This window comes from Vulpes vulpes, chromosome 7, assembly GCF_048418805.1.
Source record: "Vulpes vulpes isolate BD-2025 chromosome 7, VulVul3, whole genome shotgun sequence".
NCBI classification, from domain to species: domain Eukaryota; kingdom Metazoa; phylum Chordata; class Mammalia; order Carnivora; family Canidae; genus Vulpes; species Vulpes vulpes.
Genome location: NC_132786.1, coordinates 8873121 through 8895966, shown reverse-complemented (window position 1 = coordinate 8895966; position 22846 = coordinate 8873121). Strand labels below are relative to the sequence as shown.

At 43.2% G+C, this 22846-nt stretch overlaps 1 protein-coding gene across 1 annotated transcript; it reads right to left on the bottom strand.

The window, feature by feature from the left end:
- Nucleotides 1–970: 970 nt before the first annotated feature.
- MKRN1 (makorin ring finger protein 1) lies at nt 971–22785 on the bottom strand. The gene is made up of 8 exons (XM_072762883.1): nt 22451–22785; nt 14594–14722; nt 8841–9070; nt 8165–8391; nt 4669–4883; nt 3759–3869; nt 3063–3201; nt 971–2696 (listed from the first exon to the last, which is right to left on the bottom strand). The coding sequence occupies exons 1-8, from the start codon at nt 22624–22626 to the stop codon at nt 2484–2486; spliced, it is 1440 nt and encodes a 479-aa protein (XP_072618984.1). The 5' UTR covers nt 22627–22785; the 3' UTR covers nt 971–2483.
- Nucleotides 22786–22846: the final 61 nt, after the last annotated feature.

Here is a 22846-nt window from a genome sequence, read left to right as displayed (position 1 = left end):
TATAAAATGATGGTTATGTTCTATAAACAGATGGTTTTCAACCTGCGACAGGCAGTTATGCGGTAACCCAAAGGTGACCTTGATCCATATCCTCTACCTCCTCCTCCCAAATCTTGGGTAGTATTTGCTTTACTTTCCCCACCACCACAAGCTTTTCTTAAAAACAGAATTCTGGATGTTCATAGAACTGCTCCCTCATAAACCCAACTTCCCGAAGTAAGCGATTGCCACCACCTGCCTACACCATTCTCCCCACCAACCACTGAGATATGGTTAACAGGGCAGTTACTGAGGAGCTGCTTCGGAAGTCCAGACACCAAAAGGCAGAGGCTTTTAAGTCTCTTCACCGCTCAGTGCAGAATACTTCTACTTCCCAGAATGGCCTGATCAGTAACAGCTCAAAACAAACCTGAAGGAAGCAGCAGATACATGAACTTAGGGAACAGACTACTCCTGAACCTAAGGCTACTGCTAGGACTATAGTTAAGTCACAAGACCTACAATTCCTAGAAATGGAAACCTTCTCAACAGCCTAAGTCCCAAATACAGATATTTAAGCTATGATGTAGTATTCTTACAAATATAGAATGCAAAAATGTCACCACAGAACAGATATTAACCAAAATAGTATTCCTATGTTATAACCTACCTGTTACTTGCAAGCAGGAATCAAGTTCAACTACAGGGACATGGCAGCAGAAAACCAGCAGTGCCTTTGGCCACTAAAGGCGGCCTAAAAGTCTTACAAATCCTAAAATACAAAATAGTTGGATGATCCCAGCAGGTAAGATTTCCCTTTTTATTGCTCCAACATTTCTCAGCAGGCTAGGTATATTAGAAAAGCTACCACTTTTCTCAAACCATATCCACAAAACTGATGAACTGATCAGAGCAATTAAGAGAAACAAAGGTTATCCTTTGACATCTGCACACTTCAAAACAGCTCATTACACAAAACAGATAGCCAATATGGTTTTTTTATTCTTTTATTTGGGAAAAGTGCTTCTTACAAAAGGGCAGCTGCAAAATACAGAGACCTCTGCAACAATTACTCATTTTTTTTTTAAAGTGAAAGAATGGGTGGGATCCAAGGATCAAAGCAGAAGATGGACAAATGAGGAGCATCTTCCAAGTTATTTTAGGACTAGAGAGACAAAACTCAAAGCTAAAATTTCCAATCAAGAATTTCCAATCAAGAAATTCTTCTAACTTAACTTTAGCTCATCTCGTGGATAACCACCCCCGACCCCCCCTTTACTGGAAAAGCATGACTTAACTCCTGCCAACCAATGACTCCACTACAAGAAACACCTTAAACTTAAGTTAGGAATCACATCTGTCTACCTGCAAAGCTCAGGGATGGAATGAGGCAAATACCCACAAAAACAAACACAAAAACCCAACAACAAAACCTCAAACAAGGACAAACATTTGTCCAAAAGTGCCTAGGCTGGAAAGGCTGGAGACCATAAAACATTAAATACAACTGTGTATCCAAGCCCTGCTTTTTGTTAATATATGGGACAACCAAACAGTTTAAACCTCTGTGGCTAAGCCCATTTTCTCTCTATATATAGACAGACAGAGCTAGTACTGCTCTATTTACAGCTACCAATATACTGTTTTGCCCTTTACAATCTATTAGCCACACTAGGCTGAAACCACTAACCCGAGTTTTTCCACTAAGGCTAAGAACACAGCATCTATGCAGGGACAAGAAGCTTATCACACATTCACACTCATACACGCCAAGTCTATCAGCCCTTAGAAGTCCACTTCCAGCTCAGCATTTCATTTATGCCACTGTATCTTATTTTTATATGTGTCCTTTCACCAATTTTCCTATCGTGCTAAACACAGTAAAACTCAACACATTCGCACCTGGTTCTGGTTACCCAGTAGTATTACTTCTGTGCAATTAAACAAGAGACCAAAACCACAGAACAAGTGCACGGGTGGGGGTTACGGGGGAAGGAATAGATAAAAACACAGATGTGCAGATTTCAACAGAAACTTCGAGTATCCACCTTGGGAGTCTGTAGCATGCTACTTGCCACAGTTCTGATCCGTCACTGGTCACCTCTATTCTTGGACCCCAACGTAGGGCCACTGCTGTTATTTATTTTTGAACCTGGGGTCCTCAAAGTTGAGTGTGGAGAGTCCATAAACTACCCTAGAACTGTGTGAATCTGGTTGAAAACAGATGACGCAACAAAACTACGCTAACTGTCTGACAGTTAAATTCATGTTACAAAAACAACTAGCTTTAAGGTTTATTTTTGTAACTTTTTTTTAAACAGAGAAAAACGACACACTCCTTGGGGGAAGGTGAGGGATTGAGAAGACAGGCCCTGGGTAAAAATAATCACGACAGCACCTGGAGTTGATAGGCCTGCCTAGGAGACACGGGCACTGCCACACCAGCACAGGGGACAGCTACTGTCTGAGGCTCAGCAGACCAGTTCACACGCCACGCAAAGCTGCTATAGATCCAAGTCATAAAAATCTTCCAGCTCATCATGAAACAAGTCCCACTCATCTTCAGAGTCTGTCAGGTCGTCGTCCCCACCTGCAGCCAAAAGCATAAGCAACATCTCGCCCAGCTCAAAGGTGACAACCTCCTCTTCTTCGTTGTCAAAGGGGTTGCTGTTCTCTCTTTCCTCAATGAGCTCCCAGAAGTGGTTCCTTCGTTGGGCCTGTAAAAAACAAGGCCATGATAGGGATGGCACTGTCCAGTAGGATCTTGTATTCTGTAGTTTCTAAGGCAAAATGTCCAGCACACCAGAGGGCATGACGAACCAAGACTTCTTATTTAGGGTTTCGACTTTACCAACTCCTCCCCTCTGTCTGGTTACTTGAGGAAAACCGTTTAGGCTAGAGCTGTAAGCGCTCTAGCTGGTCCTCTCCTATCCCTCCCAGTTTCCTGAGGTTGCAGTCCTCCTTTCATCCGCCAGTCTCACTCCCAGACCTGAGTGTTAAGCTCCTTCCCCTACCCCAAATCTGTGAAGGCCTTCACTGATCACGTGGCATTTCCCCTCCTTTAAAAAAACAGGGAGAGTTACCCGGTATCTGCTTGATGTTCCCACTTTCTGTCTCTGTGGCTCCTCTCTACGGCCATCAGGGTACGCATGCTTGTAAAAACAGTTCCCTCCAAATGGGCAGCTCCCACGTCCTTCATCAAAATACCTGCACGCCTTGTTGCTGGAAAGGAAAATATCGCAACCCTTATTCACGGTGGATTTCAGGTCTGTATTTGACTATCATCCGGTATTTCTTTAAGAAAACAGGTAGGGATAGAACCAGCAGGTCTGTTTCCAGCCCTCCCCAAGGTGTGTTCTTAAACGTGTGTGCTACTGCATGAAACACTCACTACAGAAACAGACTCTGTTCAAGGGTGTGCTGCTTAACAGCTCCAGACTGCAGATCCAGCAAAGAGAGAATCTTCTAAGAAGCCCACACACAAGCACATAGGACAACTAGAACATGGACTCAGAAAGAGATAGGACCCTGCTCATGGGGCATTAGCTAGCAGTACAGACTTAGTTATAACACAGTCCCTCGGCATGCACCCCAAGGACTGCGTTATAGCAAGGTACATATGGGTTCAGTGTTATCAGGGGGGACAAAAATAAACCGTACTGGAAGTTCACAGAAAGGGTAGGAAGGAGGTAGGAGTATATAATGCAGCACTGTTCTTTTCAAAGTGAACCCAAGCTATGTTGGGATCTTAGCTTGAGAAAAGGCTGCAGTGCTCATACCTCATTGCCTCCTTGTATTTCTGAATGAGTTTCTGCTTCTCTTCTTTCTCCTCCACCCAGTACTCACTTGGAATGACAAAGTTAGATGTGATCCGGCATTCGGGGCAGGACCTGGGAAACAATGAACAGGCTGCAATGCATATCCCCCTTTACAGGCCCACTCTTCAAGGACACACCCTGGTGTGTCAACTCCATACTTAAAAGACTTTAACTGAAAGCCAAATAGGCATTTCCTGAAAGTGCTCCACACACTGTCACACAACTGACCATTTCTTTTGAGGCAAAACAAACTCCTTTATAAATCAAATCAATGGCTAGCCAGTTCACTCAAAAAATAACTTCGGTAAAAACAACAACAACAAGAAAAAATAACAAAACAAAACAAAAAACAACCAAAAAAAGAAAAAAAAAACAAAAACAGAAGAAGACATTTCACACGGACTCCTTTTTCTTTCGTTTAAATAAATTTATTTCTTGTAACTTTACTCTGTTTAGATTATGTAGTTTTTGTTCAGTTATGAGAACAATCTTTAAAGGATGGTGGATTATTGGCTAGCTTAATGGATGGAATAGGAAAGTGGAAATGTAAAATGTCAAGGAAACATACATTCAGAGCTAGATAAGTTTGTTCACTGAGCCTAAACTGGCTAATCCATTAAACACAATCTCCTCAGAAAAAACACGAAGATTCTACTAACTGATACATAGGGTATCCTCATTCAAAAAAAAAGTAGATATACCAACTAACCTAGAAGCTAGCTGAAATACAAAGAAATCCCAATTAAAGTACCCCAGTTTCAAGATAAAATGCATGCATTTAAATGCGGTCCATCTGGTTGAAAGTTGGCACAAGATACTAAATTCTTCCCCAAAATAGAAAGCACAAACGAAGATTGGGGAGGAGTCTCACTTTATGATCTTGCTCTCAAATTGCTTAGCACTCCTCCACTTGCGAATACACTTGAGACAGTAAGTGTGGTTGCAGTTGGAGAGAATCCCAAAGCGACGCTCACTCGGGTTGGCTTTCTCATAGACCACCTCCATGCAGATCCCACACACCATGTCCTTACTGCGCTGGACAGCAAATGAGAGCTCCATGTCCTTCTCATGGGCCTCAATGCAAGACTAGAAAAAGTAGAGAGATTAAGGGTTATCAAGTCACTGAATAAAGAAAGACTTCAATTTGACAGTTAATGACTTGTGTTCAAAGAATCAATAGTCAACTGAAAAGTTCCCAATGTGACATGAAAAGCAGCTCTGTTCATCAAAAAAGTGAATACAGGTGGACAGACACTCTGGATCTTTACATCACGAGAGTCAAACTGTACTCTAGAAACTGGGGGAGTGGGGGGGAAGAGATGGGGTGAGATTTAAAAAAAACTCTCAATTATTTCTACTCTCCATGTTAGACAGTTTTTCATACTGTTTGGTCTTCTGGTTTCCAGATGGAAAAGTAATTAAGATTAAGGTCTTATTTTTAAAAGAGATTAAGGTCTCATTTTACAACCTATCAATTAAGGATGAAGGAAACCAACATTAGGTGACAATTATGTGCCAGGAACCTAATTTTCACATAAAAAACGGCTTTGAGATATAATTCACACATAATTTCATTTAAAGACTACAACTAAATGGTTTTGATAGATCCAGAGTCATGCAACCTTCACACCACCAATTACTAGAATGTGTTCACTACCAAGATAAACCCACAGCAGTCAATCATTTATTTCCTGGGAAACCACCCCAGTCCTAAGCAACTACTAAACCCGGTCTGTCGCTTATTCGGGACATTTCGTATAAATGTGCCTTTTGGGACTGGTTTTGTTCACTTACCACGTTTCCACAGTTGTCTAATGTAAAGGGTATCAGTATTCTTTTGATTGCTAAGTAATATTCCATCACATGGACAGACCACAATTTATCCATTCATCAGGTGATGGATATTTTGGTTGTTTCCACTTTGGAGGTAAAGAATTATGTAGCCACCTGGCCAGATCAGTTGAAACAGATATCAACTCTTGATCTAAGGGTTGTGAGGAGTCTCATGCTGAGTGTATATAGATTACTTAAATTTTAAAAAGGAGGGCATCTGGGTGGCTCAATTAGTGGAGCACCCAACTCTTGAATTCAGGTCAGGTCAAGCTCTCAGGGTTAAAGGATTAAGCTCCATGTCTGGCTCAATTCTGCGTATGATTTTCTCTCCCCTTGTCCCTTCCTCTCTTTCAACAAAAAGAATGTTATCTGACTGGCTCAGTTATGGAAGCGTGCAGCTCTTGATATCTGGGAGTTGTGGGTCCCTGCTAGGCATGAATCTACTTAAAAGGATGCTGCTGTGAACATTCATTCATGTACAAATTGTGTGGGTGCCATATACTTTTTTTAAAGGATTTTAAGATTTTATTTATTCATGAGAAACACAGAGAGAGAAGGGCAGAGACACAGGCAGAGGGAGAAGCAGGCTCCCTGCAGGGAGCCGGACGTGGGACTCAATCCCTGGTCTCCAGGATCACACCCTGGGCCAAAGGCGGCACCAAACCACTGAGCCACCCGGGCTGCCCGCCATATACTTTTTAATTAAGATGTAACTGACACATTATAGCAATACAACATACTAATTGTAGGGAATGGAAAAACCAAAAACACCCCTGAATTCCACATAACATCAGCACTTTTTTTTTTTAATTTATTTATTTATGATAGTCACAGAGAGAGAGTGAGGCAGAGACACAGGCAGAGGGAGAAGCAGGCTCCATGCACCGGGAGCCCGATGTGGGATTCAATCCCGGGTGTCCAGGATCGCGCCCTGGGCCAAAGGCAGGCGCCAAACCGCTGCGCCACCCAGGGATCCCACATCAGCACTTTAAGTCCTCAGAAAGACACTTAAAAAGATAAATGGATGCTACTATTCCCAATACCCAGTGTAATACTTGAAGACTTGACTTGCAAGGATTTAACTTGCTTAAATTCACACAACCAATAAACTGTGAAGGGAGGACTGAAAAATGCCCATCTTGGGACACCTGAGTGGCTACCAGTTGAGAGTCTGCCTTTGGCTCAGGGCATGATCCCGTGTCCTGGGAGGAGTCCAGAATTGGGCTCCCTGTGAGGATCTGGTTTTTCCCTCTGTCTCTGCCTACTTTCTCTCTCTCTCCGATACAAAATCTTAAACTATTATCTGCGAGCACCTGAGTGTCTCAGCTGGTACCTGCCTTCCACTCAGGTCATGATCCTGGGATGGAGCCCTGCATTGGAAATCCTGCTCAGTGCTTCTTCCTCTTCCTCTGACCCTCCCTCTGTTCACTCTCTTTCAAATAAAAACCTTTTTAAAAAATCATTTTAAGGGCAGCCCAGGTGACTTCAGCCTTCAGCCGGGGGTGTGATCCTGGAGACCAGGGATTCCCATGTCAGGCTCCCCATAGGGAGCCTGCTTCTCCCTCTGCAGGTATCTCGTTATTATTCATATTATTTTATTTATATATATATATATATTCCATAATTTTAAGTCTGAAATCCTCATCCATTGGGACTGGGAATATAAAATGGTAGTCCTTGCAAAGTATGACACTTGCTCAAAATGTTAGTCATTGAGTTACCAGATGACTAACACTACAAGATAAATTAAATTAAAACATACGAAAAGACTCACACATGAATGCTCATGGCACTATTCACAATAGCCAGTGGGTAAAACAATCCAAATGTCCATCAACTGCTGGGTGGAAAAAACAAAATGTGGTATATACCTCTACAGTGAATTATTATTCACCCAGAAAAGGAATAAAGCACTGATACACATTGCAACATAAATAAACCTTGAAAACATTATCCTAGGATGCCCTGTGGCTCAGTGGTTGAGTGCCTGCCTTTGGCCCAGGGCATGATCCTGGAGTCCCAGGATAGAGTCCCACTTCAGGGTCCCTGCATAGATCCTGCTTCTCTCTCTGCCTTGGTCTCTGTGTCTCTCATGAATAAATAAATAAAATCCTTAAAAAACATTATGCTAATGTTTGAGCCAGTGACCACAGGATTCCATTCATACCCAATCTCCAGAACAGGCAAATCCAGGAGGGAATGTAGATGAGGTGTTGCCAGAAGTTGAAAGGGCAAAATAGAGTAATCCAGCTAAGGGGCATAAGGTTTCTTCTGGGAATGATGTAAAGGTCCTAAAAATCACAAAATCGTGGCATGGTTGCAGTCTTTATATTTAAACACCTGTTATGTTAAAAAGGAAAAAAAAAGCCCATGGTCTGAGGTTTTGAAAGTGTGATTTCTTGATAAAGCATACAAGAAGCCCAGGAAAGAAAACCAATCAATCTACCAAGTATTTTTCTGAAATGAACAGACAATGCTGCAAGAGGGAAATCATAGTCTCGCACGATTAACATAATACCTCCCTGAAGACTTACTTTTATATGTTGTGATCTCTGGGCGGCATCCATTGGATGGAGGACCTGCAGCCCACACATGTCACACGAGTCTCCGTGGAGATATACACAGTTCTCCCCATACCGGCACTCTCCCACTGCAGCATAGGGGCAAAGCTGCTTCTTGGTTTCCACTGCTGTCTGTTCTTTCTCGGATTCTTCCTTGGTCACAGAGCCCTGTGGGGGCGCTTCAGTGCAGGAAGGGGCAGCTGAAAATGTTTAAGAGGGTAGTAAAGGTCCAAAATGGGTAAGGCAGATATGTGAACCATAAGGTAACTGAGAACCTAACTCAACAAGAAAAAAGGAGAACTTCAATTAAAACTCCAAAACAGTCTATTGAACTAATCCCTTTAGTCTTGAAAGAAATGATCTTTTCTTTCCAAGATTAGGCTTATCTAAAAAATTTTTTCATGTATTTCTGTGCAATTGCACTGATTAAAGAGGCTTCGGGGTTTTCAAAACATTCTAAAATTACTATTGGGATTCAAAAAAGTTCCTTTAACTCCATTGGTAACTCTTAGGTAACCCATTAGGTAATCCAATTTAGAGTATTAAGATCAGGGTATGCAGAGTAAAAGCAGGATGGATGTGAAGACCGGCTACCTGTTGGACTATGGCCTACGGCCCTAAGTGGTTTTTAAGTCTTCAGAATACTCACTACGGCCACAGTAGGGCTGCCCGGGAACAAACTCAATGGCATTCACCCAGTCTTCTGAACCTGCGCCAACAGTAGCAAAGTTTGAATTTCTGGACTCTGCTTCGCCCGTATTCATTTCAACAACTGGTCCAACTCCCGATGAGAGACTTGAGGAAGCAGCAAGAGATGATTTTGCAGTTAGATCTGCAGCAGTCACTTCTTCCTGTTTCAATGGCTTGCTATGTTCATATCTAAAAAATATATATATATATAAAAAGTCAGCAAGTCACTGTAGAGCCAGCAGACCCAAAGGGTATTTATCCCCTGATCCTGTCCTTGGGTGCTTTTCAAACTATTACACCTGTGAATCACCTGGGCAATTGCTTAAAGATAGCTCTGTAATTTCCACGACTGGGACACAGCCCATGATTCTGCATGTGTACCAAGCCACCACAGGATAATCCTGCTGGCCCAAGGACTACACTAAGTACCAAGGTCATAGACCAGGGAAGGTGGTCAGGAAACCTTAGAGCCTTCAGTCATGTTTGGTCTGGGAGTCTGTTTGTCCACCCCTGCAGCAGACCATCTACCACCCCTTAAATTCCACTCTACTCTGCAGTCTCATAGTTGCATGGCAACTCTGATACAGAATTTGTGTATCCAAAATTGAATAAAAGCAAAGCTGATCGTAAATTCAACAACCAGAAAAACATTTTATCACCTATAGCAGAATATCCACAATAGTAAATGGAAGAGACCACATTCACAAAATATACAGTATGTATTCTTTCCCTATATCCATTCTCTTGACCTACTTTTATAAAACACTATTCCCTTCAAGACCCAACTTTCAAAAAAAAAAAAAAGAACCAACTTTCCAGGGATCCCTGGGTGGTTCAGTGATTTGGAGCCTGCCTTCACCACAGGGCATGATCCTGGAGTTCCAGGATTGAGCCCCCCAAGCGTCTCTTCTCTCTCTCTCATGACAGGAATAAAAAGATAAAGAACCAACATTCTGTCCAACAAAATCCCCAAGGCAGACATTCAGATACTATTACGCCTCATGAATGGACTTTAGTTGTTTTAACTTCTCGTTCTTGCAATTAACTTGGCCATCCTGACCATGGGCCAGCTGTTTTACTGGGGTCTGTGTTTACATCTAAAAGATAATGGCTAAACAGAGACCATCCTCCTTACTGCAAACTTTTGCTGATATTTATCATTGAATTCTATCAACTCAAACCTTCATAATCCTACTCTTACAGCATTGGGGAACCTACTTAAATTAACGATGTATTACAAGTAACTGGAGTTATCTTGTCATCAGCTACAAAACCCAGACTGGCATCCTGGATCATGCAAGTTTAGAGTACAAACCACTGAGAATTCAATCCATATTTGCTTGCACCACCTCACTTCATTGTCAAACTATCCTAAGTATTCCTTCATCATTTTAGAGAGGACCAGGCGACATAAATTTCATTGTCAAGTAAGTGGTGTTTTAGGTCTAACAGGACTCTAAACTGCTCTGTATGATGGCAGCCAAAGGCCACATCTAGCTATTCACACTTCTATAAGATGTGAAACCAAGTTCCTTGCCATTTTCGTGTGTTCAAAAGGCACATGTAGCTAGTAATTACAGTATTAGACAGACAGGGCTCTGTCATCGTACAAAGTTTAACTGGATAGCACTTTTCTCAAGTTTATTTTAGAGCCCTGGGGAACCTTACACATCTAGCCCCAAACTCTCCCCCTTTGACTAATTCTGTTTAGAAATTTCAGAAAAACATTTTAATTATTTTCACAGCCTTTATGTTTGTTTTCTAAAGATTTTATTGATTTATTCATGAGAGACACAGAGAGAGAGAGGCAGAGACACAGGCAGAGAGAAGCAGGTTCCATGCAGGAATGAGACTCAATCCCTGGTCTCCAGCATGAGGCCCTAGGCCAAAGGTAGCGCTGAGCCACCCAGGGTGCCCCTGGAAAATTAACTTTTAAAATATTATCTGCGTAGATGTCTGGGTGGCTCAGCAGTTGAGTCTGCCTTTGGCTTGGGGCATGATCCTGGGAGTCCTGCATTTGGCTTCCTGCAGAGAGCCTGCTTCTCTCCCTGCTTTTGTCTCTGCCTCTCTCTTTCATGAATAAATCTTAAAAGATAAAATAAAATCTTCCCATTTATACAATGTTACTCCTTTTAGTGCAGAAGAAATCTATATAGGGATCCCTGGGTGGCACAGCGGTTTAGTGCCTGCCTTTGGCCCAGGGCGCAATCCTGGAGACCTGGGATTGAATCCCAGGTCGGACTCCGGTGCATGGAGCCTGCTTCTCCCTCTGCCTATGTCTCTGACTCTCTCTCTGTGTGACTATCATAAATAAATAAAAATTAAAAAAAAAAAAACTTTTAAGAAATCTATATAGAAAGTAAATAAATAGGGCAGCCCGGGTGGCTCAGCAGTTTAGTGCTGCTTTCAGCCCAGGGTGGGATCCTGGAGACCCAGGATCGAGTCTCCTTGCACGGAGCCTGCTTCTCCCTCTGCCTATGTCTGTGCCTCTCTCTCTCTCTCTGTGTCTCTCATGAATAAATAAAATCTTCTAAAAAAGTAAATAAATAAATAGAAATCTATATAAAAAGGTCTCTGAAGTGAAGATTTGCGAGTAAGCACTATGAAAGATAATGTACAAAAAGGAAAAAAGGACTAAAGCAAAAGACTCATTTTGAAAAACAGGTTTCGATGAACCATGAATAGGTTTCTTTTTTTAAAAAACGTATTAAAAAAAAAAAAAAAGAACTTATTTATTCATGAAAGAGAGGCAGAGACACAAGCAGAGGGAAGCAGGCTCCTTGCAGGAAGCTTGATGCAGGACTCAACTGGGGTCACGTGCCCCAGCCAAAGGCAGACGCTTAACCCCTAAGCCACCCAGAGGTCCCCATAAAATCTCTGGCTAATCTAGAATCAAGCTTTGAATAATTACCTATTACCAGCCTGTCTGTCTCAATTACCACAGTAGCTTCCTTTCAGGCAGACTTTTAATACATAGGTTTCCCTAAATCCTTTCACTCCACCAGAGCTCCAAACCTTGCCAGTTCAAACCAGGATGATCTCCAAAGGAGTTGCATATTCACTGTAAACTATAAAGAAAAAAGCTGTTCACCTTGCATCTGCCTGTGTATCAAGAGCCTCATCAGAAGAGGGCACTTTCCTCACTTCTGGGTCTTTAACCTCGGTCTCCCACAAGGAAGCCCACTTATTACATATATAGGGTTGTGCTGAAGACGGGCGGCTTCCATGCTTACTCCCAAGGAGAATAGGAAATGCCACTCCGTTCTGGCAAAGCTATGTGAAAAATAAGCTGATTAACAAGTATTGCCTAGGTCTTAGCTTGGATTTCTTCAATTTAACCTTATTTCTTTCTTTCCACCTTTATGGTCAATCAGATGAGTAACCTCTTCAGAAATAAGAGGCTGATCTGTTCACCAGCCATACTTTCCTTCCTATCAGAGCATACTCTCCACTTCCCTCCACTGGACACACCAGAGTCTCATCTCTGCTCTTCACCATTCATTTCCTCTCCCTGAACAGGTTTACAAAGATTCTCAACTGACTACCTATGCAAAGAACCCAGCTCCCCTACAATTAAGTTGGCCTAGAAAACTCGCAGAGATTATCCTACTAGAAAAGAACTGCTCGCTCACACGCTCTCTCTCTCTCTCTCTCTCTCTATATATATATATATATATATTAGTTCCAACCCTCCCCCCCTTACATACTGAGACTGAAAACATTAACATTGGGTTTGGGGAGGGAGTCATTGTGTTATCTCTCCCCTTTCCAGTAATACTACCACCAAAAATTAGCAGAGAGCGGGGATGCCTGGGTGGCTCATGACTGAGTGTCTGCCTTTGTCTCAGGGCAAGATCCTGGAGTCCTAGGAGTCCCACATCAGGCTCTCTGCATGGAGCCTGCTTCTCCCTCTGCCTAGGTCTCTGCCTCTTTCTCTCTCTCTCATGAATAAATAAATAAAATCTTTAAAAAAATTAGTAGAGTAAAAGGAGTGACAAACTCAGCCATCAGTGGTTCCATTTCTGAGCTTACAGTCACATGAAAATAATCCATTTTTCTCTATCCTTTACTAGATTTCCTAGTAAAATGCATATGGATGACTGAATATTAATGTCCCACCAATCAATCATTCCTTAGTCTTTTGAACTAAGCATGTGAACACAGTGACATAATTCCTTTGATAGAATGCTAAAATTGGCTGACATCCCCCAAATGTCTTACCCTAAATCAATTCTTTGATAGTCCTCATTTCGAAAGGTGGGGCACAATCTCTCTCCTCTTGAACATGGGCTAGACGTAGTGACTTGCTTTTAATAAGGAGTACAGGAGAAGCACATATATGTGGGGCTTCTGGGACTAGGTCATAAAAGGTATTGTGAAGCAGCCTGGGTGGCTCAGTGGTTTAGCACCGCCATCAGCCCCGGGTGTGAACCTGGAGACCCGGGATCAAGTCCCAGGTCCAGCTCCCTGCATGGAGCCTGCTTCTCCCTCTGCCTCTCAGTCTCTCATGAATAAACAAATAAAAACTTAAAATAAAAAAGGCATTGTGTGTCCTTGCTGGCTCAGTTGAATCACTCCAGGGAAAGACAACTACCAAGTATGAGGACTCTGAAGCAGCCCTGGGGAGAGGTCCATGAAGTAAGAACTAAGGTCTTACCTTAGTGTATGAACCACCTTCTCCAGTCCATGGGGAGGGGTCAGATAGTGGCAGCCCAGCCCCAAATCCTAACCAAAATGTCTTGGAATCTCAAAGCTAGAACTATCCAGGGTCAACCATGCCCAGAAATTAGGAGATAATGTACATTACTTAGATAATGAATCTCTATTGGTTCTTTAACGTTCTGAGATGGTTACTAGAGACATTCCTGAAACATTTCCCCTAAATCTAAACTTGTAGTTAGTCTTACAAGCTTTAGGGCTTCAGTAAAGACCTGGAATGAGAAGTTCTCATAACTAATAACCTAATACACTATTCCAAATGCCTATGATCCCATTTTCTCTCCCTGATTATTAATAGATATCTGAAAAATAGACTCGTGGTCAAATATGCACATCAGTCTTGGTCTTAGAAATGCCAGTTGGAGCACCTGGGTGGCTCAGCGGTTGAGCATCTACCATTGGCTCAGGACGTGATCCTGGGGTCCTGGAATCAAGTCCAACATCAGGCTCCCCGCATGGAGCCTGCTTTTCCCTCTGCTTGGATCTCTGCCTCTGGGTCTCTCATGAATAAATAAATAAAATCTTAAAAAATAAAGAAAGAAAGAAAAGCCAAGGATGCCTCGGTGGCTCAGTGGTGGACCATCTGCCTTTGGCTCAGGCCACGATCCCAGGGTTCAGAGATGGGAGTCCCCCATCAGGATCCCTAAGGAGCCACCATCTCCTCCTGCCCCTGCCTTGGCCTCTCTTGGGGGCTCTCATGAATAAATAAAGCCAGATACAAACATACGTTCTCCACACCTTATCCCTAGGCTTACAGATGGGGCTCCTCAAGAATTAAATTTGTATTACAAACTTGCTTTAAGAAAATACATACACACACACACACACACACTCACACACATTTCTTCTAAGTTAGAGATTCAGAAGCATATTAATACTGCTAAGGAGTACTTTTCAAAGCGTTTATCTTAAAGTTCTTGGAATTCTGTATTTTCCTGTCACTATTTCCCTCTCCCCCTCTAAAACAAAACCGATCTGCAAACCAATCCTTACCTGCAGCGGTCTCCGTAAATACAGTATCCTCGCTGAAAATACTTGCACACTACACCATAGGGACTGTCAGAGAGGTCATGCGAATAGCGACAGTTATCTCCTTCTTTACAAACCCCGTGCATGAAATACCTGTGAGGAAAAGATCCACAATGTTATATTTAAAAACACTAAAGCCATTCCTAAAATAATTCATGGTCAATGTATTCTACAGTAGCATACTAATAAATACCGTACAGTGTAATTTAACCTAGTACTGTATAGCGTAGGTCTTATTCTATGCAAATGTGAAAAGTGAACACAAAGCAAGGAGATTATGACCAGTGTATCTGTTATGGTACCATAGGCAGGCTGCCTACATATATATGCATCAATTTAGATTTCAACTCTGAGGTCATCATAAATTTATCTCTGCACGTTAAGGTTTTTAAAGATTTTATTTGGGAGAGAGAGACAGAGATAGGGAAAGAGCACAAATAGGGAGGAGAGGGGGAAGCAGGCTCTCCACAGAGGAGGAGTCTGAGGCAGGGCTCCATCCCAGGACCCTGGGACCATGACCTGAGCTGAAGGCAGACACTTAACAGACTGAACGACCCAGGCACCTTTTTTACAGTCCTAGGGAGGTTAGCTTGTTTTTTACTCACTTCAGCCATAATGAAATATCTGTTTAAAAAAAAATCCTAGATAAAGCAGCAAGAAACAATGTAGACCAGAATGGGTCAGACTACTGTAGGTTTCACTACTGTGAGAAGCCATTTTAATTTCTCAAATGTCACTTGTGAATGACTTAGTTGGCTAAGCAACTCTTTCCTTGGTTCAGGTGTCCACCTCAGGGTTGAGTTGAAGACCCACACTGGACTTACGCTGAGTATGGAGCCTACTTAAAAAAATCAGGGGCACCTGGGTGGCTCAGCCCTTCAGCATCTGCCTCTGGCTCAGGTTGTGATCCCAGATTCCTGGGATGGAGTCCCACCATCAGGCTCCCTGTGTGTGGGAAGCCTGCTTCTCCCTCTGCCTGTCTCTACCTCTTGGTGTCTCATGTATACACAAAGTCTTTTTTTTACATAATTTTTTAAAAAGCCACATGTTAAAATATAAGCAAAACTAGCTTCAAGCTTAGAGGCAAAGGGAAATCACTTTGTCCTTTTGGTTAGCAGACTATTGTTCCTGTGCCTTAAAGGATTACATGTGTACAAACTACCAGTTTCCAAAACACCAAATATCAAGAGTGTGACTTAGTTCCTAAGGGGACCTGGACTTGCAGCAGCTTCAGGGAATTTTTCTAGAAATGCTAATGTGGAGAACTTACCTCATACCTACTAAAGAACCTAAGGATGCGGGAAGGAGTAGAGCAAGAAAGCAATCTCTAAGTTAACAACATATCCAAGTAATATTGATCGTGTAAAGTGATTTCCAACCTCCATCTTCAATCTTCCCGGCACGGACTTCCCCCAGGGTTCTTGAAGATTAATGTATACCCAATGTGGGGTTTGAACCCAAAAGCCTGAGACTGAGGGTCACATGCTATACCCACTGAGCCAGCCAGGTGCCCCAGGGCTTATTTTTTAAATTCACTGGCCCCACAACAAAATATAATGTACTAGAGAATCAAGGTATAATTGCAATTAACCTAACTTCATCTGTTACTAGGTTTACAGTAATCTAACTCAGGTCTGAACATTTGCTCAACTACAGGACAACTCTGAGTCAAACCACTTGTTTTTCAATAGTAATTGGGGGTAAGGGGATGCGCCTGGGTCGTCACTTAAGAGCCCGCCATGGCCTCAAGTCTGGATCTCACAGTGCTGGAATCCAGCTCTGAACCCGGCTACCCACTCAATGGGGAGTGGGCTTCTCCCTCTCCCTCTTCCTCAGCTCTTCCCCCTGCTTGTGCTCTCTCAAAATTGGTCAAAAACTTGGCTGCATAAAAGACATCACAGACATCCCCATAACAAACCAATAATTACATTGTAATCACTACAGTAAAACCATGCTTCAAAGTACATATAAAGAAAAAAGTACATATAGAAGTATCCAGCTGGTTAACAGGTCATCCTTTTGAACCAGTGTCAATGTTTGAATACAGTAGTTGCAGGTCCTCCCCAGTGGGAACTTTCACTTTGGGATCAACTTGAAGTCTGAGAGATATATACTGATAAAATCTCTACCTAGAAATACCAAGCTGGGAAGACAGCACCTAAATCTCCAGTACAACTCAAAATTTTAGGTAATTTTTTAAAATGTTATGTAATTTTACATTTGTGCTTAAATCCCACTGTCAAACTTCATTCAATTATTGGCTGCACTTGGGTTTATGATGCTCTTCACGAAGAAAGATTAGGTCTCCCACCAATCACTACCTGACAGTTGATCTTAAACTGCAGTACCTTAACTAGTTGCTTCAAGAATCTCCACTCCATAATACCTGCATCTTATTCACTTCCTCAGCACCTCTCCAATACTTTCTCTAGTACTTACGTGTTGATATGGATGATGGGTAAATACTGTTCTTCAGAATCCAAAAGGATAGTGAAAATTTAAGTGAACACTGATTGGCCCGCCTCAGAGCGTGATGTATGGACTATTAGCACTTTCTGGTCAAGAGCACAATACAGCATATAACCAAAAGTGAAGATAAAAAGGACAAAGGGGGAAGGGGGAAAGAGCTGAATAGTTATGAACAGACTCTGCAGGGCCTTCTAAGCAGAGTTATCTTTTAAGATTTCATTTATTGGGATCCCTGTGTGGCTCTGCGGTTGGGCATCTGCCTTCTGCTCAGGGCGTGATCAGGGGGTCCTAGGATCAAGTCCCACATCGGGCTCCCTGCATGGAGCCCGCTTCTCCCTCTGTCTGTGTTTCTGCCACTCTCTCCTCTCTGTGTATTCTCATGAATAAACTTTAAAAATCTAAGAAAATAAAAAATAAACAAAATTACTACATTAAACTGCCTGCCAAGTGACTGGTACTAACTGATAATATTTGCATCTAGGCACTTTAGGCTGATCCCAAGTTTCATGAGCCAGTAGGGAGTGCAACTACTAGAACAGTCAACACAGTCAGGCTACACTACTAGTAGACTCAAAGGATGGTCTTTTGGGGCACTCTTCTTAACAAAGTGAATATTGCAGAAAGATACATCATGTAGCTTGTTCAACATGATCAGAATAAAAACTACGCAGCCATTAAAGAAGTTTGAGGTCCAGTACTAACACTGAAGGAATTCAAGCAGACACAAAATCACCTGATACTGCCGAATCAACAGAAACACTAGAATACAAGCCCTAGTTAGTTACTGCCAAATACTAAGCATTATTTTACAAGGGTGTTTAGTATGTATGTTCTGGGATTTTCGTTTGTTTTCCTTGCCTTTTATCTCTCAGTGACAAGAACACTATTAGTATATTCAGAATTCTGTACAATCCTCACAGTAAAATCCCTCCTGGTCAACCCATCTCTTGAGATAACATGATAGGGTAAGGCTATAAAACAGAGTGGAAAAAGACAAACCTCTCCAAGAACTTCTTCCCCAAACAAAAATCAAGTGCTTTTATGTTGTTTTTAAATGCCACCACCAAAAAGCCACATCCAAATCCTGATGCCACTGCCTAAATAAAGCTTCCTTTGGTGAAAGGCTGGGCCATGAGATTTTTAAAATTTTTTTAAGATTTTATTTATTTCTTCATGAGAGAGACAGAGACAGAGAGGCAGAGACACAGGCAGAGGGAGAAGCAGGGTCCATTCAAGAAGCCCATCCCAGGTCTCTAGGATCACACCCTGGGCCAAAAGTGGTGCTAAACTGCTGAGCCACCTGAGCTGCCCAAAATAATTTATTTTAGAGGTAAGTACAGGGGCCGGGACAGAGAGCAAATCTCAAGCAGACTCCTCGTTGAGCTCTGAGCTGAACGTGGGACTCCACGCCTCCACTGAGATCATGACATGAGCTGAATCAAGAATCAGTGGTCCACCCCAGGTGGCCCTGGGCAATATTATTTCTAAGGTTCCTTCCTCCTAGATTCTAGGACTCCAGTTCACTTGTTGGCTCAGTCAAGTTAAGCATCTGCCTTTGCTTCAGGTCATCATCTTGAGGACATCAGATCAAGCCTGGAGCCTGCTCTCCCTTCTCCCTCTGATCCTTCCTTCCTATTCATGCGCTCACTGAGAGCTCAACTGAAAAATCTTAGGACTCCAAGCAGACGTTATCCAGTAATAAAGACAAATACAGGGGGCAGCCCGGGTGGCTCAAGGGTTTAGCGCCGCCTTCAGCCCAGATGGAGTCCCATGTCGGGCTCCCTGCACGAAGCCTGCTCCTCCCCTCTGCCTCTGCACCTCTCTCTGGGTCTCTCGTGAATAAACAAAAATCTTTAAAATAAATAAGACAAATAGAACCACCAGAATCTTCACACTACTCTACCTCCTGAAAACCCAAGCATGTTTGCCAAAATATTACAAAATTCCACTTAGCTTTGAAGACTACAAAAGAACCAAACAATACCCTCAAAGTACCTCTTGGCATCGTAACCTGCCTATGGACTTACAGAAATTACAGAACTCGGCATTTACCACTTAGTTAGCTAGGACATTACTTAAGTATTTAATTTCTCCTGAGTGCATGTACCATTTCCCAGACTAAACTGTAAATTCTTGGTGGCTGAAGACCATGGTTCACTCTGGTTTTTATCTCCTACAATACCTAACGTTAGCTAAAAATAGGGATCCCTGGGTGGCTCAGCAGTTTGGCGCCTGCCTTCGGCCCAAGGCGTGATCCTGGAGTCCCAGGATCGAGTCCCACGTCGGACTCCCTGCATGGAGCCTGCTTCTCCCTCTGCCTGTGTCTCTGCCTCTTTCTCTGTGTCTCTCATGAATGAATAAATAAAAATCTTTAAAAAAATAAATAAAAAAAATAAAAAATAAAAAAAAATAATTATATGTTTAATGAAAACTGTAGAAGACACCTAGGTGTCACGGCAAATCCTAATGCCAACGGCAAATTAGTTTCTTATTTAATGGGCTGGTCACTTTTTTAGTGTTACCCCTTCAACAACAAAAACCTCTATGGGACACCTGAGTGGCTCAGCGGCTGAATCTGCCTTGGGCTCAGGGCAGGGAGTCCCAGGATCCAGTCCCACATCAGCCTCCTGCCGGGGAGCCTGCTTCTCCCTCTGCCTGGGTCTCTGCCTCAGTCTCTGTTTCATGAATGAATAAATAAATTCAAAAAAAAAAAAGTCTAAATCTAAAATTACAGCTTCCAAGTTCTAAGTATTATTTTGCAGCAACATTTTTCATAATATTCCTCCAATAAAATATATGAAAAATGGCCTGGTGGGGGCAGCAGAATACAGTTCCTTGTGAAAGGCCTATGTATTATGTTTTTCTTAATCTGCAGAAATAACAAAATGAGATAGGATTTAGAAATAAAATAGTAAATGAGAAAAGGATTGAGCAACTAAAAAATATCCAAACTTCTAACTTCTATGAGGATTAGGCACTAAGTAAAGAAAACGGCCTTATCGAACTAGTTAAGTAGATGTAAGCATTATCTTGAATTCTCTAGGGAGATTTAGCTATCAAACACATTGAAAATATTTATTTATAATACAATGCATCTTTTTATTCCCTTGAACATCTAGTGCAGTCTCTCATCATAAGCACTACTAATTAATGCTTGCTTAATGAATAACTGAGGTAATACCTGAATGAAGTAGTCCTCAAAAGATACACATGTTCTATTAAGTCCTTTGTCTTTGCTCTATTAAGTCCTAGGTCTTTGCTCTATTCAGTCCTTGGTCTTTGCTAATTTAGAAATTTGTTCTTTTTTTAAATAGCAGAGGAATCTTCAAAGCAGATATTAAAATAGGCAATTTTAGGTGTGGATTTACCAACATTAACTCAAGGTTTTACTAGGTACAGACAATGAAATACCTAAGGGTCCCTGCTCTCAGAAAGCTCAAGGTCTACAATAAATGATTATTTGATATCCGACTCACTATCCAAATTAAATTTCTTATAAAGAACAAGGTCATGTTGGTACCTAGAACTAAAAATGTCAAAAAGACATATTAACCTGCACTTTTTAAAGTAACTTCCTCAAAAGCTAGATAGGTTTATACCAAAAAATTAGTGCATCTAAGCTTGGATCTTTCACATAATGCCTTTCTAAAATATTAGGTTACTGAGCTATGCAAATTTTTAAATAAAAAAATCTATTGGCTCGTGGGCAAAATATTCCCATCAATCCAAGAAGTCTAGAATTCTGCATTTACTCAAACTCAAAAATCCTAAAAAGCAATGAAATTATTAGTTTATATATATAATTCCGATTATATACTGATGAGGAACTAGAAAGGGGAAATAAGAACAGGGAAAAGTGGCTAACAGGAAAGTGTGAAAGTGACCATGAACTCTGTGCAATGCCATATAAAGTTGGGTTCAAGTTACAGCTCCAAGATAAAAATGAGATATGTACGGTAATGCCAGGTTGGTGATTGGGTATTCAAGGCTATACTATATGGAGATTGGAGATGGTAGGCTTCAGGAAAAAAAAAAAAAAAGTCTTTGTATGGAGTTCTTAAAGGAACTCACATATTCAAGAAACACTATTTTCAGAGGTAGATTGGTAGGTACTGCTGTGTGAAGGGCTAAAAGTTCAGAAATATCAAGGTCACTTTTTTAAGACCCAACTAACAGGTATAAATCAACAGCACCATTTCAGAGAAGCCAACTAACTGGTTTCATTTTTTTTGTTTCATTTTTTTAAATACTCATTCTTTTAAGATACTGCACTTGATTCCATTCTTCTGATCTCCCAACCTCGGAAGGGAGACTACCTAAAACAGCTTTTGCTTCTCCACCCCGCTACTGAAAAATAACTTAATTAAGCTTATTATTCACCCCTTACATGTTTATTAAAGGCAGAGAATGCCCTTCAATATCGCTGTTAACACCAGGACTTCTGTATACCAAGACTATTGTTCCTATTGCCTGGAAATTATCCCACAGGGGGGGTGGCGGGGGAGACTGGTGTTGCAGGTGGGATTTCTTTCTGGGGGAAAAAGCTGCCAGTCGCTATTGCTCACTTCTAAAAAAAAAAATCCAAGTAGAACATCCAATAAAATGCACTCCCCTCCTGTGTGTACAGGTCGATTGTTTTGTTTTTTGTTTTTTTTGTTTTTTTACACGCGTCCACACCTAAGTATAACCACCATCCCACTATTTTTTTTTCAAACTTGCACCTGACCTACCAAACCCAACCCAACCCGCTGTCCTGGAGAGACAAGCTGCCGGGTTTCCTGCTCCTTCGGAGGATGCGTGTTATTTCCAAGAGGACATTTTCGCCGCAGGAGGGAGTACCATCAAGGTCAGGCGGCCCCCAGCCCGGTACTCGGTTCTAAGACAAAGCTGGGGACCATACAAAGAATAGTAACAAAAGCTACTCCTCTGGGGGGTGCGGGGGGAGCAGACGTTACCAACGGGTGACGCGGGGCCGCCAGGCAGGCCGCGCTCCCGGGCTCCGCAGGGCTGCGGGGAGGCGGCGGCGCCGCAGGCGAGGGATGCGGGACCCGCGACAATGAGCAGGGGGGAGGAGCCAGGAGCCAGCCCACCTTGCGCTCTGCGCGGCGCCGGGCCGGCGGGGGGGGGGCGGGGGGCTCTGCTGCGGGGGCGCGCGCTCGGGGCCGCGGCGGCGGCGGCGGCGGCGGGGGTTGACGCAGCGCGCGGGGAGGCCGCGGCGGCCGGCGCCGCTCTCCGCTCTCCGCTCTCCTCCCTCCTCCGCCTCCGCCTCCTCCTCCTCCGCCGCCCGCCCGCCCCTTCCTCCGCGGCCCCGGCCCCCTCCCCGCGCCGGCGCCCGGCTGCGCAGCGTCTCACCTGCAGGTGACCTGTTTAGTCCAGCCGCCGCCGCCGCCGCCGCCGCCTCCCCCGCCCCCCGCCCCCGAGGACGGGGAGGTGACTGTGGGGATAGGGGTGGGGGAGGCCGCCGCCGCCGCTGCCGCTCCTGCTCCTGATGTTGTGGCTGTTGTTCCGGGAGCTGCAGCCTCCGCCATTACTGTTTATCCCACACAGCAATGGCACCGGAACTTCCGGGATCACATAGTTCCGGTCCGGCTGCGGGAGAAGGCGGCGAAGCGAGGGGAGGGGACGGAGGGAGACTGGGGCGCCCGCTCGCTCCCCGCGGCTCCGCGTCGCGTCTCCCGAGCGCTCCCGGCGCTCGCAACTGCGGGCTGCAGCCGCAGCGCCCGCGGCCCGCCCCCAGCGCCCTGATTG

Coding starts and splice junctions, on each gene's coding strand:
- MKRN1 (XM_072762883.1), bottom strand. CDS start 22,626: ATGGCGGAGGCTGCAGCTCCCGGAACAACAGCCACAACATCAGGAGCA. Junction 8,392..8,840: donor GCAGCCCTACTGTGGCCGTA/GTGAGTATTCTG, acceptor AAACATTTTCAG/CTGCCCCTTCCTGCACTGAA. Junction 3,202..3,758: donor AAATACAAGGAGGCAATGAG/GTATGAGCACTG, acceptor TTTCCTTTCCAG/CAACAAGGCGTGCAGGTATT.